This window comes from Martes martes (assembly GCF_963455335.1).
Source record: "Martes martes genome assembly, chromosome: 2".
Classification (NCBI taxonomy): domain Eukaryota; kingdom Metazoa; phylum Chordata; class Mammalia; order Carnivora; family Mustelidae; genus Martes; species Martes martes.
Genome location: NC_137889.1, coordinates 174,130,980 through 174,150,851, shown reverse-complemented (window position 1 = coordinate 174,150,851; position 19,872 = coordinate 174,130,980). Strand labels below are relative to the sequence as shown.

General features: G+C 40.5%; 1 protein-coding gene across 1 annotated transcript in view; it reads left to right on the top strand.

The window, feature by feature from the left end:
* Positions 1-19,872, top strand: part of ATP8A1 (ATPase phospholipid transporting 8A1) — a 227,811-nt gene that overhangs the window by 155,551 nt on the left and 52,388 nt on the right. Inside the window, exon 25 of the mRNA XM_080797542.1 lies at positions 2,770-2,942. Coding sequence (XP_080653668.1) covers positions 2,770-2,942 — 173 coding nt within the window. The remainder of the gene's footprint in view (positions 1-2,769; positions 2,943-19,872) is intronic.

Genomic DNA, 19,872 nt, shown 5'->3' with positions numbered 1-19,872 from the left:
TTCAGAGGTCCTTTGACTTTCAGTCTTGTTCTGCCGCTGATCTTGAAAGAGCAATGAAGTTCTCCTGAGTTTCATCTCAGTTTTCCTTCGGGTTTTCAGCTCAGCAGTCGTGTGCACAAAAGCATACAAAACACAGGAACAATTCAGTGAGCGGTGCCTTGGTTTGAAAGACTGTTGAGTGATGGATTATTCTTTGAAAAAATTAAGGAGCAAGCAAGAGATCTCCCTCCTTCCTTCCTTCTCTTTCCCTCTCTCTCTGTGTCTCACACACACACACGAACATACACACAAAGAGTCATTCTCTCACTCTCAAATCCGAAGTGAGAACAGACAGGGAATTGGAGAGCCAGCAGTAGGACGAACTCAGAATTGATCAGTGCTCTCATTGGATATATTGGTAATTCCCAGGCGTTTGTCATCTCGGGCACTGTGTTTGTTGCTGAGGATTGGGGAAAGCGGGGTCTCTCCCTTGGAGGAGCTGAGGGCCTTGCTGGCCTGGAGTGAGTTATGCTTGGTCCATGGAGTGTGTCTGGGAGGGCTTGGCGGGTAAGCTGGGTTTAGAAGGTGGTAGACTAACCCTGCAGGGAAGAGGATTCCAGAGAGAGCAGAAAGGGGTCAAGATTGCAAAGGGAAGTATGAATGAAGATCAGTTGGGCCTCGACTGTGGAGAGCTCTAAGTGGCATTTTAAAGAGCTGGGGCTTTCTTGTGTGATTAGCCATAGACAAATTTTAGAACAAGAAGAGCCGTGGTTTGTGTTTTAGATTTGTTGTATAAAGAGAAATCTCTGTTGGCGGCCAAGACGAAATCAGAGACCGATGATGATGATGAGGGCTCTAGGGAAACAGCAGAGAGACTGGTGTGGGCATTCCATTTATAATTTGCTATGCCCGGTACTGTCTCCAGTTGGGTTTGCTTTTCCTGGATTACGTGGAGAAAGACAAGTGAGCACAGAAATTTAATTCTGAGTTTCATTTTGCCACTTAGTGGCCAAGTGTTCTTGGGCAAGGAACTCCCGTCCTGTCTCTTGTTTCTCATCTGCAGAATGGGGCTCACAGTGACGCCTCCCACGTGGGGTTCGAGCGAGTGTTAACTGAAATTCAGTGTATGTGTAGCCCTTAGAGCCGTGCCCAGGACGTGGTACGCGCTAAGTATTTTATGTTTCTTTTTTTACCAGTTCATTCATTTACTTGTTTGTTTGTTTCGCCTTTGCAAGTTTGTTTTTAAGACAATCTAGAGTAACCTACTGTAAATTGTCATGAGTAGATTTCATGTGCAGAACTTTTCTGACATTTTCACCTCCTTTACTTAAGTGCTCTTGGGCCAAAAATTTTTAGCAGGAAATAGGAGGGTGAGGCCTATAAATTCAAACAGCTACGCTCCTCCCCCCCACCATGTAAGGTGTAAACAGAAAATTTTGCAAAGAAAGCTGCTATACGGTGGTCCTTAGTGTCACTGTGGGTAATGGGGGCCCAGGGAGGCATTAAGTGAAGTTCCAGTATTAGGAAATTTGGGCAGACTTACTTTATAGTACAACATGGTTCTATTATTCTGATAAACAGATCCTGAAATTCCAGAAACCCAGTGTGAACCACATTTGAATACGAATGCAGAAACACCTTCAAAAATCTCCAATAAAAGTTTTAATTACCTCTGCCTTTGCTTCCCTCTTTGTGAATGCAACTGAAGTAACACTCTTAAATTGAAACGATAATTATATCTCCCGTGAATATAATAAAAAATATTACATAAGTATTTTTATTATAGGCATATTCTATTATATATATTATATGTATGTATCTATTACATAAATAACTACAGACTCAGATATTAGCATTGAGAACAAAACTCCAGTAAGAGAGGAATCATTCCTTATGTCTCCTTGTGCAGAGCCAGTGTTCTGTTTCTCCACAGTGCTTGGGCTCTTACAAGACAGAAAGCTGGCCCCATTAGGTTATAGGAAGGGTCTACAGGATTTGGGGAGGAAAACTCAATATTTTGCAACTTTTTGCCTCTGAAGAGCTGGGAAAGCAGTTCTAGATAAAGATAAATGTAAACCCTCTGTATGGTTGAGGTGAACAAATCTAACCTTGATACTGAATGTTTTTATTGTGCCTGAAAGTGAGCTCTGCATTGATGGAAGGGGTTCTTCTATTTGATCCATCAAGATTACCAAGCCAGGTATCCCCCTCCCCAACTAAAATATAGGATCACGAAATCATGATTAAAGTTTATAGAAACCAATTCAATGAAGCGGTGAGAGATTACAGACACTGCGTTTTCCCCCCTCTTGGTGACCGGAAATTAAGTTTCAATAGCATTGAGGAATTCTGGAAAAAACACCCGTGAGTTATTTAAATGATATTCTTCAACGTTTCCCCTGGATTCATGGCTAAGCAATTTTGACTAGTTCATAAATTAGGACAATGTTATTGTTTTGTAATAAGATAATTTACTGAAAATATTTTTGCACAATTGTGATTGTGTGGTGAGAATGATGGGCAAAGCTCGCAGAGGAATCAGTGATTTGTAATCCCAACCCTGGTAGGCACAGATGTGTGACTTTATCAGAGTAATTTACTTTCACCGATAACATTTGTCCAATCTCCTTTCAGGGGCTTTTGGGAGAATGAAATGAGTGGAGTTATGTGAAAGCAGTTTACAACATAAAAGCACTAAGAATATCTAAGTGTAGTTGCTGAACATGCTCAGGGCATCTCAGTAGAACAAACAGAAGTAAATGTTGCAGGTGTTTTTGTTTGATTTTGCAGGCAACGAGGGAAACGCTCAGTCGCCACTGCACTACCCTTGGTGATGCTCTTCGGAAAGAGAATGATTTTGCTCTTATTATTGATGGGAAAACGCTCAAGTACGCCTTAACTTTCGGAGTAAGACAGTATTTCCTGGACTTGGCTTTGTCGTGCAAAGCTGTTATTTGCTGCAGGTAAGTTCTCCTGAATATTGTGAGATTTCAGTAAACAGCACCTCAGTCCTAAGTTCTTGATTTGTGAACTTCCTCAAAGTTTTTCTATCCGGAATTCGTCACTGTCAGCTTATTATTTCACTCACTCAAGACTCAAGGTTCACAACCTCAAATAGAATTTAGTAGCAGGATTTTTTAGATGAGTCCTACTGATGGTTAGTAATTATTGTTCATAATTAGAATCGATAGATTTCTTGCCATCCCATGTTCCAATTGCATTGTTTCCCTCATTTCCATCTAAGGTTACTTCTATAAGAGTTCAGTCTTGGAGCCTGCTTGGAGGACTTAACTTGAGCCAATGGCCTGGCAGGAGGTGCTGAGTCATTTCCCGAAAGACTATTTCTTGACCATGCATTCCTCTTTCCTCTAATTGATAATACTGCCTATTTCCTAATTTGAATCTGTTTTGAGTTATCAAGGCTTAATCCATAGAACTACATTTTCATAACCCATTTAGCACTAGTCCTTCCTGAACGTCTCATCAAAGAATCTTCCCCACATCTTTGTGGAAATTGTTCACACTTTGTCTTCCTAAAATTTAAAGTTCGTAACTCTGCTTGACTGTGAAACCTAAGGCTTTTCCTCTTTGCCGTCCACTTACTGAGAGCATTACTGGCTGGTCCCACCAGGTCTGGGGTGACAGTGTCTCCGGCTGCTTCCACCATCCCCCTCCCCCCCACTCCCGGCCCAGGAGAGAAAATCTTAGCAGGGCGTCTGAAGAATTTCCCAGAATTTATTCTTTTAACATTATTGTTAAAACTTTTCTATTTGCTTTTATTATTATCTTAAAAAAATACATTTACTGATGAAAGAATGTTATGCTTTTTAAACCCTCTTTGTCTGGGCTTATTCACTGAAATATCCTGTATATAATTTGTCTCCACATTTATAAGCCAGGCCTTGTAGATATTTCCTGAATTTCCATTGGAACATACTTTGTGAAATATAATTTCAACCAAACTTAATAAGTACCTTTTATAAAGCATCATTTCAACCTATAAAATTATATCATAGAGAGTTAAAATCTATTTATTCTAGGAACCATATTATTTCAGTCATTTATTTTTCTTCACTGTAGCATCTGTTAATAAATGTTACCGTAGAGCTCTTGGAGAGCCTGTTGTACACATTTATTTTTAAAGACTGTATTTGACGGGGCACGGGGATGAGGGAGCACGAATTGGGGGAGGGGCAGACGGAAAGCAGACTCCCCCACTGAGCAGGGAGCCTAACACGGGACTTGATCCCAGGACCCTGGGATCATGACCTGAGCCGAAGGCAGACCCTTAACCGACTAAGCCACCCAGGGGCCCCCGTACACACATATTTAGTATCAGTAATTATCAGGCTGTCTGCTTAATTGTGAAGAAAGAATTGGAAATTACCTTGATGATCTCATTTGCACTCTGATACTGTCATGCCTTTTAAAATCTGCTTTTCCAGGGACCTTTCTTGATTCCTTGCTAATCTCTTGACCAAGTCTTAGGAATGTTCAACTCTGACACACTTCCATCAGGATAACTGTGCCAGATCTGGTTGTTTAATCACTTTCACTAATGGGATCACGAAGATCAACAAAAGCTTGTTCCAAAGCCCAGTCCTGCTATGAGGGCTGGCTCCTGCTTGTAAACAACTGTAATTCAAAGCTCTTTTGATACAGTGATCCATTCCCTGAGTCAGCGCCCGAGCCAGACCTACTGCGTGCTGGGCAGAGACACTGCACATACAAGGCCTCACAAGGCTTCCTGCCTGCTCTCCTCCATGTCGCCTTTTTTTTTTTTTTCCCGGTTGTAAGTAGAATCCCAATTGCTTTGAAGGATGTGGGAGGCCGGTTTTCCTAACACAGTCACTGCAGCTGAGTCTCATTCTTAGAGCATTGCTTAACACGGCACCTCCCACCATTCTTCAAAAAGTGGAACCACAAAATTAAACAATAGCAGAGGGAGAGAAGAAGTAGAAAGCAGTGTCGAGGGAGAAAAAATATGTTTGAGCGCTTGTGAAATTTCCTCCCGAGGTCCTTGTTCTGGATGCTCACAAGTCACATGGACCCCGGGGCTCCTCCAGGCCCGGGCCCCTGGGAGGGAGTCACACTCTACCACGCACGTGCAGAGCAGCTCAAAAACTGAGCCCTATAAAGATGTGTGTGGCCCCTTCCTCCCTCCGTCCTGTTTTATGCATGTTGGAGGACCTGAAGGTCCCTAGGTAGACGCTGGATTTTCTTTAGAGTTTTTAGGGTTTGTTGTTGTTTGGTTTTTTTGTTTTGTTTTTTCTTTTAAGTAAAATACCTTTCCTCAGCTTTTTTCTTCTAATTACCTTCCTCCTCTCTCTTTTTCCCATAAGGACTGTGGTTCAACTTCCGGTCTGGTGTTGAGAATTCATCTAAGCCCGTAATGACATCAGTGCCAGTGCTGGAGTTAGGTCTGTGCACCTTCTTGGCCTGGTGCCTCTTGGCATTTAAACTGCTGGCACAGACCATTTTCTTGTCATTTAACCCTACCAACCTTGAAGTACAATTTCCATGATAGTGCATCTGTCGCTTGTGAGAAATAGGGTTAGGGTTAGGGTTAGGGTTTTAGGGTTAGGGTTAGGGTTAGGGGTTAGGGTTAGGGTTTTAGGGTTAGGGTTAGGGTTAGGGGTTAGGGTTAGGGTTAGAGAAATAGGTGGGCAATTCCATATATCTTTCTTTACCATTACATGCAAGTTTCACTCCAGACTTCTCAGAGGATTACAGACTTCCCAGCCGCAGGAAATTCTCTATTTTCCTCCAGTAGAACAGACACTCCAGATAAATAGTGAATATTATTTCAAAATACGGTGATGTCTCACCACTTTGTGTTCATCCTGACTTTCTGGGTTTTCCCCTCCAACTACTTTCCAATCTTTGGTCAGTCCTCACGTGAAGATAATTCGAAGTCTGCTGTCGGCTGCAGGCTTCTCTTTGCCACAGCTAGAGTGGGAGTGGAGGGGGAAGCCTTCCCGTAATGGATAATGAGGATCTCGAAATTAGTTCCATCTTCACGATGACATCAGCCACTTTCCTCCCTGACATGATCGGCGTAAAGGACAGAAGGCAGTTTTCGGTGTTTGCCTAATAGTTATAGGGATGAGCGTTTTCCCTCCAGAGCCTAGGGCTGAATTGAAAGAAACAGCTGTTCTCAGTTGATAGTCATTACCTCTCTTCCCACCACTTTCTGAAGGGACTATTCAGAGACAGAAATAATCCCCTCATTCCAAAATTATTCAGTGCTTTGGAGTCCTGGTTTTGGTTTACAAAGGGAAGGTTTCATGTCATACCTCAAGTAACTTTTTCTATTTTTTTTTTAAGGATGGAAAACCCATCAAGGAAAATGAAATCTGTCTTTATCAGCCCAGCAAGTACTCTATTTTTATTTTTATTTATTTATTTTTTATTTATTTACTTGATGGAGATCACAAGTAAGCAGAGAGGCAGGCAGAGAGAGAGTGGAGGACACAGGCTCCCCGCTGAGCAGAGAGCCCGATGCAGGGCTCGATCCCCCGGGATCATGACCCGAGCCAAAGGCAGAGGCTTTAACCCATTGAGCCACCCAGGCGCCCCAAGTACTCTATTTTTAGAGATACCTTGCAGCATTTGTTTTTTCACCTCTGTGCCCATTTACTGGACCACCTGAGTAGTTTCATAGGAAATAACACATCTAATGTCAGAGGAGTTTCTGGTAAGTTTTCCTTAACATAATCTCATAAACATAATCTCCTTGTGGTCCTTCTTTTCCCAGTGCAAGTACACCAATTCTTGTCCTTGGTGGGATCAGATGCTTTTGAAGAGCATGAAAACTGTGACTCATCCCTCCCCCACCCCCAAGATAAAGAAAACATACACACAAATCGGTAAAATTGAATGCACCATTTTAGGGGCTTCACAGACCCCCCCCCCCAAACTCTTGGACAGGTAGGAGAGGGAAAAGCTTGCTCTAAGACTTGTGGAGATTTATGGGCACAGCTGAAATCAAGAACTGTTCTGCAAAGTGGTATTTTATCTGAGGGTTCATGAAATTCTTGTTCAAATTTTTACCTCTCTGGCACTTTGGATACCTAATGGAATTTCTCTGGCTTGGGTTTTTGTGGCCTATAAAATGAAGAGCTTGGTATACAGCAGTGATTCAAATCCTCCTTGGAGCCTGGATGTCTAAGCAGCTAAGAGTAGAGCTTCTCTGGCATGGAAAGGTGGGAGAGCCATGCACACATGCACCCTTCCTTGGTAATTTCCTTCCAGCTTGAAAGCTTCTGGGCCAGAAGACCCCCCCTACCAGGCCTTTCACTTTCTGGACCCACCCTATTTCTGTGGGCCACTCTCTGCTGGGAAGAATCTGTCTACTGCTTGGATCGGCTTAATTTGGGGAAGCATCTGTTCTACCTCTTTTAATATTCCCTCCAGAAGAGGGTGGGAGTGTTGCAGTCAAGTATTGCTGTGTGTTCAGTCGCATGTGGTTTCTGAGATCCTCATCAGTTCACATAACACAGCCTTTCAAAGAATTTTACATTTTTTTCTGTAGTTGTCAGTTTCGTTTAAACATATCTTGAAACTTATGTTCTGTGACAGTTGGTTGAAAATTGGCCTAGAGCCTCCAGCTTTTAGACTGTCTAGTAATCACCATTCTCCTACATAATTTATGTACTCATGTCTTCTGAAAAGCAGAAGTGAAATTGAACTAAGCATTTTTCCCTACTTGCAACATCTCTAATCAAAGTTTAACCCCCTTTCAGGCCATTTTCCCCACAGTGCATAAAAAAACACTTGACTTCAGTGAGTGTCGTCACTCGGGAGTGACATTCCAGGCAAAACCTTTCACCTCAGTCTGATCAACGAGTCCTCCTCGAAGAGGTCTAAAGGGACACTTCGAATACTTTCTGTCATAGCATGAGTGCATTAAGTAAAGGGTCAAGACAGATCTACTTCTTGAATCTTTGGGGATTGTCTTAAACCTTAAGGATTTCTCTAAATAAACGTTCTACTTAAAGGGTAGTTATAAAGCACAAATGAAGCTAATAAATGCTCAACAGACATTCCTTTAAAGAAAAAAGTTTGTGAACACCGTCGGATGCCAAGCAGATGTTTGGCTTTGAGAAGACTTACAAACTGTTAATGAATGTCAATCCCACATTTGCTTCCAAGAAGACATGAATAAATGTTGGAAATGTTGAAAGACTATTTCTTTCATACGCGTGTGGCTAAAAGAGGACATCCTGAATAAATTTTATAACCTCATAAAATGGCCGTATTTTGCTTTCATATAATATAATAAGCTGTTCAGCCCTGTCTGTTTCATTTGCTGCCCTGTCTCTACTGAATGATGTTAAAGGAGCGGCGAGGCCATGTTATAGCCTGTTAGCCACTTAAGATGGACCCGTCCCCACCAGGGAAGTCCATATTTGATAGTAAAATTTAGATGGTAAATCTAAACACTTGAGAATTCCACTGTAATTTCAACAGCTTATAGTTTTAGATGTGATCGGTTTAGATAAACCACCATCCACACACACACACCCCGGTTAGAATTGCAGACGATAGAATTCTAATAAAACAGAGGTAACCTCTATTGGAAAGTACATAAAGTATAAGCGTGCCACTTAGTGAATTTTCATAAAGCGAATATACTCCTGTATCAAGTACCCAAGCATGACCGGCACCCCAGAAGCCCCCTCATGCTCCCCTTAGCATTACTATCCTCCCAAGAGTAACTGTTATCTTGATTTCCATGATCATGCCTCTCTTAAATGTGTCTTATTCATTTCAGTCTTTTTCTGTTTTTTGACTTGCTAACTTGGAATAAGCATACATATCTTCCATAACTACATTCAAATTCGTGATGACACTTTTCTGTTCAGCAATTTTAAGTACAGACTCTGCAGCTTCCCAGCAAGGCCTCCCTGAAGCTTTACATAAATCAGTAAGTCAGCACTCTAATATATTCTTCAGTCAAAAACAAATCCACCTAATAGATTACGTACAGTTCTCCTGTAGTTCTACGGTAACGGAATAAAGGAGTTCATTTTCCGGTTTGTTAAGGACATGATATATGTAACCTACAACATTTCTTCGATCTGTCTGTCTACTGGCCTCATTTTATGTGGGTAAGGAGAAGAGTTACTTTAGTGTAATTGGGTCTTCTTGAACCCATAAGGTTTCTAGTGATTACCTTCTTTTTAATAAACCCATTTGAGCCATCCTCATTTAGGGCAAATTTAAGGCTTGGTGTTTGGGGCCAGGCTAGAGTTCCAAGAGTCAAGACCAGGTAGGATGGAAGCCATGACTGTTTAATGGCTGTAGGACAAGGGAGAGACTGCATCCTAGGGCAAAATGATCTTGGAAAACAGAACGGATATTACCAAAGGAAAAGAAACAGAGACAAGTAAAGCATATAAAACAAGCTTTACATTAAGGCACGAAAGTGGAGGTGGTTCCAGATAGCATTTTCCAAGGAGAAGGGAGTATTCCATGGAGCAAACGTGGGCAAACTTCCTCTGTAAAGGGCCAGATAGTAAATATTTTAAGCTTTCTGGGCTATCCAGTCTCTGTCATAAGTACTCAACTCTGCCATTGTAGCGTGAAAGCAGCTCTAGACAAAATGTAAATGATGGGGGGTGTCTGTGATCCATCATAGACCTTAAGACAGTCAAATTCCATCCATTATCCCCTTTATGTTTGGTGATTTTTGAATTAGTAAGTGTGTCCCACTCAAGAAGATATTCTCAGACTTCTCTTTTGTTAACATCACAGCTTTCTGTTTTCCATATAAGTCTTTAATCCATGTGACAATTATTTTTGTATATCTTAGGAAGAAGGGATCTGATGTAATTCATTTCTACATAGCAGATTCTCCCAATACCATTTACTAAGCAGTCTACCATATTCTGTCTGCTTGCCATGCTGTGTACTTCAGCACTCGGGCTCTGGGGCCAGACTTTCTGGAATCTAAGTCCGAGCCCTACCTCTTCTTCTTAGCTGAGCAGTATGTTGTCCAACTTGTCCAGCTTTAGTTTCTTCATTCTTGAAACATAGTTGAAAATAATTGGTCTTATACAGCTGTGAGGAATAAGTGGGTTGATACATATATTCAGTGCAATGGTAGCTATTATTAAAAATTATGTTACTCTTAGAAATCAAATTTTCTTTTATATGACCTAATTGAATATTTCTGGTGAGATATCATACATAAAGATTCTCTCTATCATGGCTTTTCCTATGGCCTGAATTCTATTTTGTCTTATACTTATAATGCTAACCTGGCTTTCCTTTGTTTTGTATGTGCGTTGTCTTTTTCTTTTTCCTAAACCCTTACGTTCAATCCTTCTGTATAATATAATGGTTAAGAATACTGTCTCTAAGTCCACACTGCTTAGGGCTGAATCCTGGCTTCACCACTTACTTGTTCTTTTGCCATAAGTTATATAATCTTTCTGTGCCTCAGTGTCTTCATTTGCAAAATGACAATAATAGTAACCTCTCTCTTCAAGGGTTCTTCTGAGAATTGAATGAATTAAAACAAGTAGAGAGCTTAAAACATAGTGAGCAAAAACATTTTCTATTACCCATTATTATTATTTTTTATTTTTTTATTAACATATAATGTATTATTAGCCCCAGGGGTACAGGTCTGTGAATCACCAGGTTTATACACTTCACAGCACTTACCATAGCACATACCCTCCCCAATGTCCATAACCCAACCCCCCTCCCCCAACCCCCTCCCCCCAGCAACCCTGTGTTTGTTTTGTAAGATCAAGAGTCTCTTATGGTTTGTCTCCCTCCTGATCCCATCTTGTTTCATTTTTTCCTTCCCTACCTCCCACCCCCCCATGTTGCCTCTCAAATTCCTCATATCAGGGAGATTATATAATTATCTTTCTCTCATTGACTTATTTTGCTCAGCATAATACCCTCTAGTTCCATCCACGTCATTGCAAGTGGCAAGATTTCATTTCTTTTGATGGCTGCATAGTATTCCATTGTGTATGTATGTATGTATGTATGTGTGTATATATATATGTGTATATATATATATGTGTATATATATATATACATACACACACCACATCTTCTTTATCCATTCATCTGTTGATGAACATCTAGGTTCTTTCCATAGTTTGGCTATTGTTATTACCTATTATTATTAAGAATGTCTCTTAGACACCATATATTGGTGAATCTTTTTGTTTTAATCTAACCTGAGAATCTCTTCCAGTCAGTGAATTTAAACCATTAATATTTATTATAATTAGTACTATGTTGCCCTCATTTCTTTGATCTTATTTTGAGTTTTTCATTTATTTATACTTTTTTCTTTTTTCTCCTCCTGACTTCCACTGTCTAAATCTCTAAATTATAGAGATTTATTTAGAATTATGTCTAAATTATATTCTGCCAGTTTGCAAGCTTTACAGTCTATATTCTGTCTGTTTTTTTCTAGGGTTTTGATAACCATATTTTTGCTTAATGTCTATATGTATTAGTATGTCTTTCGTTCCCTGGCCCCCTCCATAAGGAGACGAGAACTGAAGATTTTAAAGTAATTCTGTGTCTCATCCAGTGTTAGTCAGATCTGAATTTCTTTTGTAAATAATTTGCTTTTTCTCTTTAGAAACCTTTAGAAATTTTTCTTATTCTTAATTTAACCATAATGTGTCTAGAGGCAAATACCTTTTTCTTATATTTCTTTTTGACCCTGTGCAATCCTTTTTAATAGAAGAGCATGTTTTTCTTTAATTCTAGAAAATTATTCTATTTCATTCTGCCCCTCTTTATTCTCTTATTGAACTTCCATTCTGAATAGTCACCTATATTGCTCCATTTCTTTTCATTTTTCTCACAAATTTCATTTTCATTTAATTTCCTAATATCTTTTTTTTTAAAGATTTTATTTATTATTTATTTGACAGACAGAGGTCACAAGTAGGCAGAGAGGCAGGCAGAGAGAGAGAGGAGGAAGCAGGTTCCCTGCAGAGCAGAGAGCCCAATGTGGGGCTCGATCCCAGGACCCTGGGATCGTGACCTGAGCCGAAGGCAGCGGCTTTAACCCACTGAGCCACCCAGGTGCCCCTAATTTCCTAATATCTTTTGAGATAGCTTTTTTTTTTTTATTTGAACTTCCAGGCACTATTATTACTATTCAGTTTTCTATTAGCTTTTTTTTATTTTAACAGTTATATTTTTACATTACTTATTTTCAGTTTATTCTGCATTATAACTGCTTGTTCTGGTTTCATGTTTTTGGTATCTTCCCAAATCTTGCCAAGGTTTTGTTTTGTTTGATTTTTTTATCAGACCTTTTAAAAACTCTTGTTATATCTGTTTTTACCAGTTCTACTTTCTTATAAGTCACTGTAACTTCTTTTGTACTCGTGGTCTTCTCTTGTTTTCCCTGTGAGATTATTTTTCCTCATTTTCCCTAATGACAGTAAAATCCTTTGGGAGAAAGGTGACAGCTGCATCCTAACTTGAGGTAGAGTTGGAGATAGGGCTCAGTCTAAGCCCTTCTTCCTTTGTCCAAGTATTGCTCTTGTTAGAGGCAGCCACATTTTGATGGAATTACTTAAGTGAGGTAACATTGAAGGCTTTGTTAACACATCCATGTCATCGGCACCTGTCCCTGCCTGGCTTCATGCCCTGAGGTTGACTAGAAAGCTCTAACTTTCCTGTTCCTAGGTATGAGGTAGAAATTTTGCTGGGGTCTTAGTTTTAGGACACTGCAGAATACTCCTGGAATTGCGGAGTCTTTCAAGCCTGTTGTTTGGAGGAGTCTGAGTTTCCACAAGCTTGATGCCTACACCAAAGTTTTCAGTTACAGTGAGAAAGGAGCCACTTTGCTCCATCTAGCCCACTCTCACCTCCCTGACACTGGTCAGCCTGGGCTCACACAGGGCACCACAGGGAGTGAACAGCAGAGCTGGAAAGCTTTCCCTGCCTGTGCGTTTATCTATGGCCCCCGACACACACTCTTTCCTTCTGTGCCATTTCCCTCCCAACTTCATGTTTCCCCTAAAGGTTTCTCATAGATCTTTACTAAGTGTGACCCTCAAATGTCCCACACTTCTTTAGCTCCTGGCATCTTCAGGATTTTATTTCCATTTCTGTCAGTAACCAGCACTAGGTGTTTCTAAGAGGAGAGAAAAGCCTTTGGTGAAACCCATCCACGTAGGAGAGAATTCCCAAAAAGGAGGGAGGGAAGGAAAAAAGGAAAGGCAAGCTGGTCTCTTTATAGCCTAAGGAAGTTCCAGCCTTTCCTCACCCAGAGTCACAAGAAAAGGGAAGAGAGCCAGTGCCCATGGGCGCTCCAACCAGGTATCAAGAATGGAAAGCGATGGAGGCTGTAGCTCTTATCACTCTAAGAGCAAGGTCACAAAAGAGCAGAACTAGAAAGGGGAAGCACTCTAGGCCTCCTTGAGTAGACATGCTTCCCAGGTGGGAGCACACCATTCCTCTAGGCAAGGCTCACTAGACAGAGAAAGGTGGCTGGACCTTGTGCCATGAAGGAGAGATTTCTGTCTCTCTCTACCACTTACGTCTCCTTGGAGCAAGAGTCCATAGAGAGACCACTGTCCTGTATGTAGGCTCATAATATTAACCCCTGATACAGTAGTTCAATAAATGTTCTTAAATTAATAACTTTTTTGAAGATTTTATTTATTTATTTGACAGAGAGAGAAATCACAAGCAGGCAGAGAGGTGGGGAAGCAGGCTCCCCATTGAGCAGAGAGCCCGATACCAGGGCTCGATCCCATGACCCCGAGATCATGACCTGAGCTGAAGGCAGAGGCCCAACCCACTGAGCCACCCAGGCACCCCTAAATTAATAACTTTTAGGTGCAGAAGGAAGGTCTTAAGATCTTGTACTTTCTTCTCCTTTCAGTTCTTTAAATTCTTCCATAGAAATTTCATCACATACTAAAGGATCATTTAAACCCTTGATGAGTAAGTAAATGCCTGAATGCGCATCACCAGCTCTGCATTTTTTTTTCTAAGCTTAGTTCTGACTCTTCAGTCAGTATACTTAATGATGCTGCTAGGATATCCCACTGCACTCTGAACTTCTGAGGGTCTAGAACTTCCCTGAGAATTTTCCTCTTTAAATCATCCTACCTTTTTGATTAATGTTTAGACCATCATTTTATCCATCTCTCACATTAGAAACCTCAGGGCCATCTCTGATCCCACTGTCATTCAAAACCCCCTACACACCCCATATATCCTTTCTTTTCATTTTCTTTTTAATTCAGACACATATATAGTGATAGGTATAGTTATCTACCTATATAAAAAAGATATATTTTGATGGGCAACCCAAATTAGTATTTTTGATGCATGATTTCTACCATGCTCTTTTTTGGCTCAAAAGCTTTTTAGTTAACATCCCCTGTTGCTTAGGGCTAGCTGTGATATTCAGACTTTCTTATCCTGACATATAGAGCCCCCCTGGTCATCTAGCTTTGACCCATTCTTAGTATACCCACTTTCCCTTGAAGAAGTGGTATGTTTCTTCCCTACCTAATAATTTTCAATCTGTTTTTCCTATGCCTGTGAGAAAGCCTAGAGAATCCAATAGCCCTTACGTACTTCCTCGGCAATCTAGATACCAAGCAGATTAAACAGACTTTGACTTCCAGCAACAAGCAGTGAAAAATGAGTAAGAGTTGTATTGTTAGTTTAATGACATAATGAGATGAATTTCTTGTTTTTGCAAAATTACCATTTATTCCATTCCACTATATTTTTACATCTGCACTGGCTGAATAGAGTGCTAGGCTCTTGGTAACTAGATGTAATAAGAGAGAAAGACACAAAGACACAAAGAAAGAAAGTACAGAAAGGAAGTAAAGGGAAAAGGGAAGGAAAGAAGGAAATGAAGGAGGGAAGGGGAGGGAGGGAGGGAGGGAAGAAGTTCAGAGAACAGTGGGATATCCTAGCAGCATCATGAAGTATACTGACTGAAGAGTCAGAACTAAGCTAGAAAAAAAAAAAAAAAAAATGCAGAGCTGGTGATGTGCATTCAGGCATTTAGGAAGGAAAGGGAAGGGAGGAAGGAAGGAACAGTAGCACTGTAGACAAACTGTTCTCTGGTGTGAATACTGTAATAAAGGTTTCTCTAATCAGGAATTTTCTCTTTGGGGTTTTGATAAGGTATAGTTTCCAGCTAGAACTTAGGAATGCTTGTGAACGCACACACATGCACGCATATTCAGATATACACTATCAATACAATCAGTCCTTATTTAAATTATTATCAGAACCCTTGTAACCGGAGACAGTAATAGTGTACCTGTAACAACCTGAATTCTGGAAAAAAAAAAAAAAAGAAAGAAAGAAAGCAGTCACAGAAGAATTGCCTCTAAAATGCATTGCAGGAGGGCACCTGGTTGGCTCATTCGGTCAAGCATCCAACTCTTAATCTCAGCTCAGGTCTTGATTTCAGAGTCCATGAGTTCAAGGCCCACCTGAGGCTCCATGCTAGGCATGGAGCTTGCTAGTTAACTAACTAACTAGCCAACTAGATAATTTTTTTAAAAATGCATTGCAAAAAGACATCTTTTTTAAAGTTTCTTTCCCTTTTTATCCTGTGGAAGGTTATCTGTATTTTATTTCTGTCAACTCAGTCCCTGGATTATGAGGTCCACTTGATGCCTCTGACTGCGCAGTATATCAACAGATGTTGCTCTTGGAGATGAGGCAGGAACTCACGCACCATCATTTGAATAGCACAGTTCTCTTACCTAGAAGTAGTTGAATGTTTCATTATGTACCATGGGCTAAGGATAGTTTGGGGGATGCTATGTAAGCGGCTGTTTTCATTCCAGTAATAAACTGATGATGAGTTTCTAGAAGTGTTACTACATTTATGTAACTTTGGTACATGTAAGCAATTTTTTTGCCAAATTTTAATGCCTCCTCAATTAAAAACTTCACAAAGGTGCCTAACAAATTTTGGCTCGAAGAAGAATCAGGATCTCAAAAGTTTTTGTCTTGGGTTTTTGTTTTTTTTTTTTTTCTCTTTTTATGATTTTTCTTTTATTAGTCAGCAGAATGTGACTCAGGGGGTCTGATATTTGCAAGGAGAAATTTTAGGAAGTGTGTTACAAAGGGAAATACAGCAGAACCCGCTACTAATGATCCTGACCTCTAAATAGTCACTAGGAACAGCCCTCAACTTAGTAAATACGGTAGGCTCTAGACACACAGACTCACTATAAAAAAAACTTCAGGATGGTTAAGAAACACTACAGTCCTCCATGTTTTTACATTTTTTCCTAGATTCACCTTCTAATGACAACTTTATAGTAACTTTTAAGTCTACAGTATGTTTTTGAGAGGATATATTATCAACATGATTTCTAGTGTATATATTTTTTAGGTTGCCACTCTAGAAACACAATACAATAAGATAAATTATTGTACTCCTTTTGGCTACCTGTAGAAAGTCTCCTAAAATATCCTTTATAGTGTGTTGGCACATATCATCTTTATCCTTATTCCATTAAAAAAGGTGATTCATGGACACCTGGGTGGCTCAGTGGGTTAAGCCTCTGCCTTTGGCTCAGGTCATGATCTCAGGGTCCTAGGATCGAGTCCCGCATTGGGCTCTCTGCTCAGCGGGGAGCCTGCTTCCTCCTCTCTCTCTCTCTGCCTGCCTCTCTGCCTACTTGTCATCTCTCTCTGTCAAATAAATAAAAAATCTTAAAAAAAAAAATTCCTTTAGAAACTTCCTTTAAAAAAAAAAAAAGTGATTCATGGGGGCGCCTGGGTGGCTCAGTTGGTTAAACGACTGCCTTCGGCTCAGGTCATGATCTCAGGATCCTGGGATCAAGCCCTGCATCGGGCTGTCTGCTCAGCAGGGAGCCTGCTTCCCCCTCTCTCTCTGCCTGCCTCTCTGCCTACTTGTGCTCTCTCCCTCTCTGTCAAATAAATAAATAAAATCTTAAAAAGAAAAAAAAAGAGGTGATTCATTTAGCTGATCCCATGAAAAGAGTACAAAAGGAGGCTCAGTTGAGATGGGCTCCCCTATATAATTCAGCTTAAGTGGTAAAAATTTCCAGTTCTCTGATCTAACGTTTCTAGGGCAATGAAAGTTACTACAGAGCGAATAAGAAGACTAATGAAAAGCAGGTGCAGAAACTATAGCCAATTGACTATCTGAGAAGCATTTCTGCACTCGGTGCATTGCTAGTTTGCACTGCAAAGTCCCACCTTCTGTTCGTGGAGCCACAGGAAGAAAACCGGACCTTCACAGTGTGTGCTGGGTATGCAGTCTTTTTCCACAGAGCCTCAGACTTCTCTTAGACATGAAAGAGCCACAGTAGAGGGGAACAGAACTATGTATAATTTAAGTCCTGATGTAGACCCATGCATGGTTTAAAAAAAAAAAAATCTAGACTAGAAAGCAGTGCTTTTATGATGTTTCTGAATTATGCCGTAGGTCCCTGTTGGCATTTGTAAAACTTAGGTTTTAGGTATTCACAGCCACGGACATGTGATTTTTTTGATAGACATTTGGAAGAACTAGCATGTAGTAAGGTCGTTCTAGACCATTCTGGAAATTGTACAAAGATAGGTGCATGTGTATAAAAGTCAAGAAAGTAAAGAAACTCTAATGTGTGAATACAGATAGTGACCTTTAATTAGATGGAAGGACAACGGTAGAAAGAATATATTCTAGATCATTTTGAATGTGAAGAAATTTAGTATATGCTATTCCCTTTGCCTGACATGAGCTCTCCTCACATTGTCAAGGGCAAGTCAAATTCTAACTGTCAAGGAACCCTCTTTCGGCCCATTCTGATATCCACATCCTCTGAAATTATTAAGTACTGGCAATTAGGTCAAGTAGCTTTATGCTACACTGATTCCTAATGCCATACGAGTTTGTTTTTGTGACCTTGTAACCTCCTTATAGCAAGGGAAAATGCTTTTAAATGGATGCTATAAAAACAGTAGATTTTTTTTTAAAGATTTTATTTATTTATTTGACAGAGATCACAAAGAGGCAGAGAGGCAGGCAGAGAGAGAAAGGGAAGCAGGCTCCCTGCTGAGCAGAGAGCCCAATGCGGGGCTCAATCCCAGGACCCTGGGATCATGACCTGAGCCAAAGGCAGAAGCTTTAACCCACTGAGCCACCCAGGTGCCCCAACAGTAGATCTTTTTAACTGATTTCAGTTTGACTAACCTGAGTTCCCTTCAAATACATTCTCGCCCTAAGACAAGCTATTGGGGCCCACAGTACATCATGCCCAGATCTGGAAGGACACTTTTCATGAGTTGACTTGGTGCTTACTAAGCACCAGTCAAAATTGTTTTTAGGAAAACCAGATATGATGCTCTAGGGAGACTTTTGAGTTGTTTAAAAAACAAAAACAAAACAAAACAAACAAAAAAATACTTGGTTTATAATCTAGAGTGGGTAAGAGAACAGTAAACTCAGGTGAGGCATCATTCTACTCTGATTTCCACTTGAATGGATCCAGCCATGGGTCGCGGCTCATGACTGAGGTTTCTGCTACCAGAGAATAATCAGAATCTCAAACATCAGACCCCTGTGCAAAGCAGGTTCTTAGCTCTACATCACAAGTTTGTATGTTTATGAGTTAAATGTTTTCTGTATGTATATTTTACTTTTTATGAATCCCCACCTAAGTCAGACATCTTTTTTTAAGCAACCAACTGCTATGTCAAACACATCAGATACGAAGGCTTCCACTGTTTCTCGAATCTTCTTCCAAGCCCATTGTCTGCTGTTAGCTTATAGATGCTCCTGCTAGGAACAGTTGCAGTAACTTTGGGGAGGCCTCCCACTGTATCATCATCTTTAAAGCATGGCATACGACACACACACACACACACACACACACACACACACACACACACACTGCTCTTGCCAAGGGGATTAATACTCCACTTTTAACACCTGAGTTAACCACACCCACGAAGTTGGTGAAGGTCCTCAGCCAATTTTAATTTGGGGGCATTAAAAATTGTAGTGTCAGGCAGAGAAAATAGTGGTTGGTTGTAATAGCCATGAAGAAAGAAAACAGAGCTGAGTCCAGCTCTTTTCTGATGTTTCTTTAAATCACTGCTATTAGCTCACCATGCAGAGATTTCTCCTTTATTATACATTCAGCCAATGGGGGGGTGGGGGGAATACCACAGTTTTCTAGCTCCATCGCCTTTTAAATTGTGAAGGGAATTTGATGAATGTTTTCAAATCCTTCTCTCTTTTCATGTCCATTACCCATTTGCTGTTTAGATCAATTCTTGGTGAGCATTCTTTTTTGACATTTACTAAATGTTAGCTGTAGTCCATGTTTAACACATTGGCCTAGAGCCAGTGGGCTTACCAATATATTAGCCTGTTAAGAGAAATTAAATAAAATATGAAAATGAAAGGAAAATTGCGTGAAAGAAAGATGGAGGCCAACCGTGAAAAAGACCATAATGGCTGCTACTCACACCCATTCTCTTGCTGTGCTCACCATTGGGTCATTTTGTGCTGTTGCCAGACTCTGGAAGGGAATTCAAAGAAAGAATTAAACGTAATTCTTTCATGGAGCAACCATGTATTGAGTACCTATTCTGGATCAACATCGGCAGTACAAAGATGAGGAGACCGGTTCACTCTGCAAGAAATTCATGGTTTCCTGTAATGATTCTCTGACCTGCAGTGAAACCTGGGCTGCCCTGACGGAAGGCTTTCAGAAGGGCAAGAGGGCCTCCTCTGTGCGCGTGTCCGTGCTAGGAATTATTCCTAAGGAAATACTCAGGAAAACTGCAAGATGGCATCTTTCAGAGTAATGTTCTCCGTTCTTATGCAGAGCAATAAATGACCTACCAGACATTCCAGCAGATATGTGTTAAACACCTGTTCTGCTC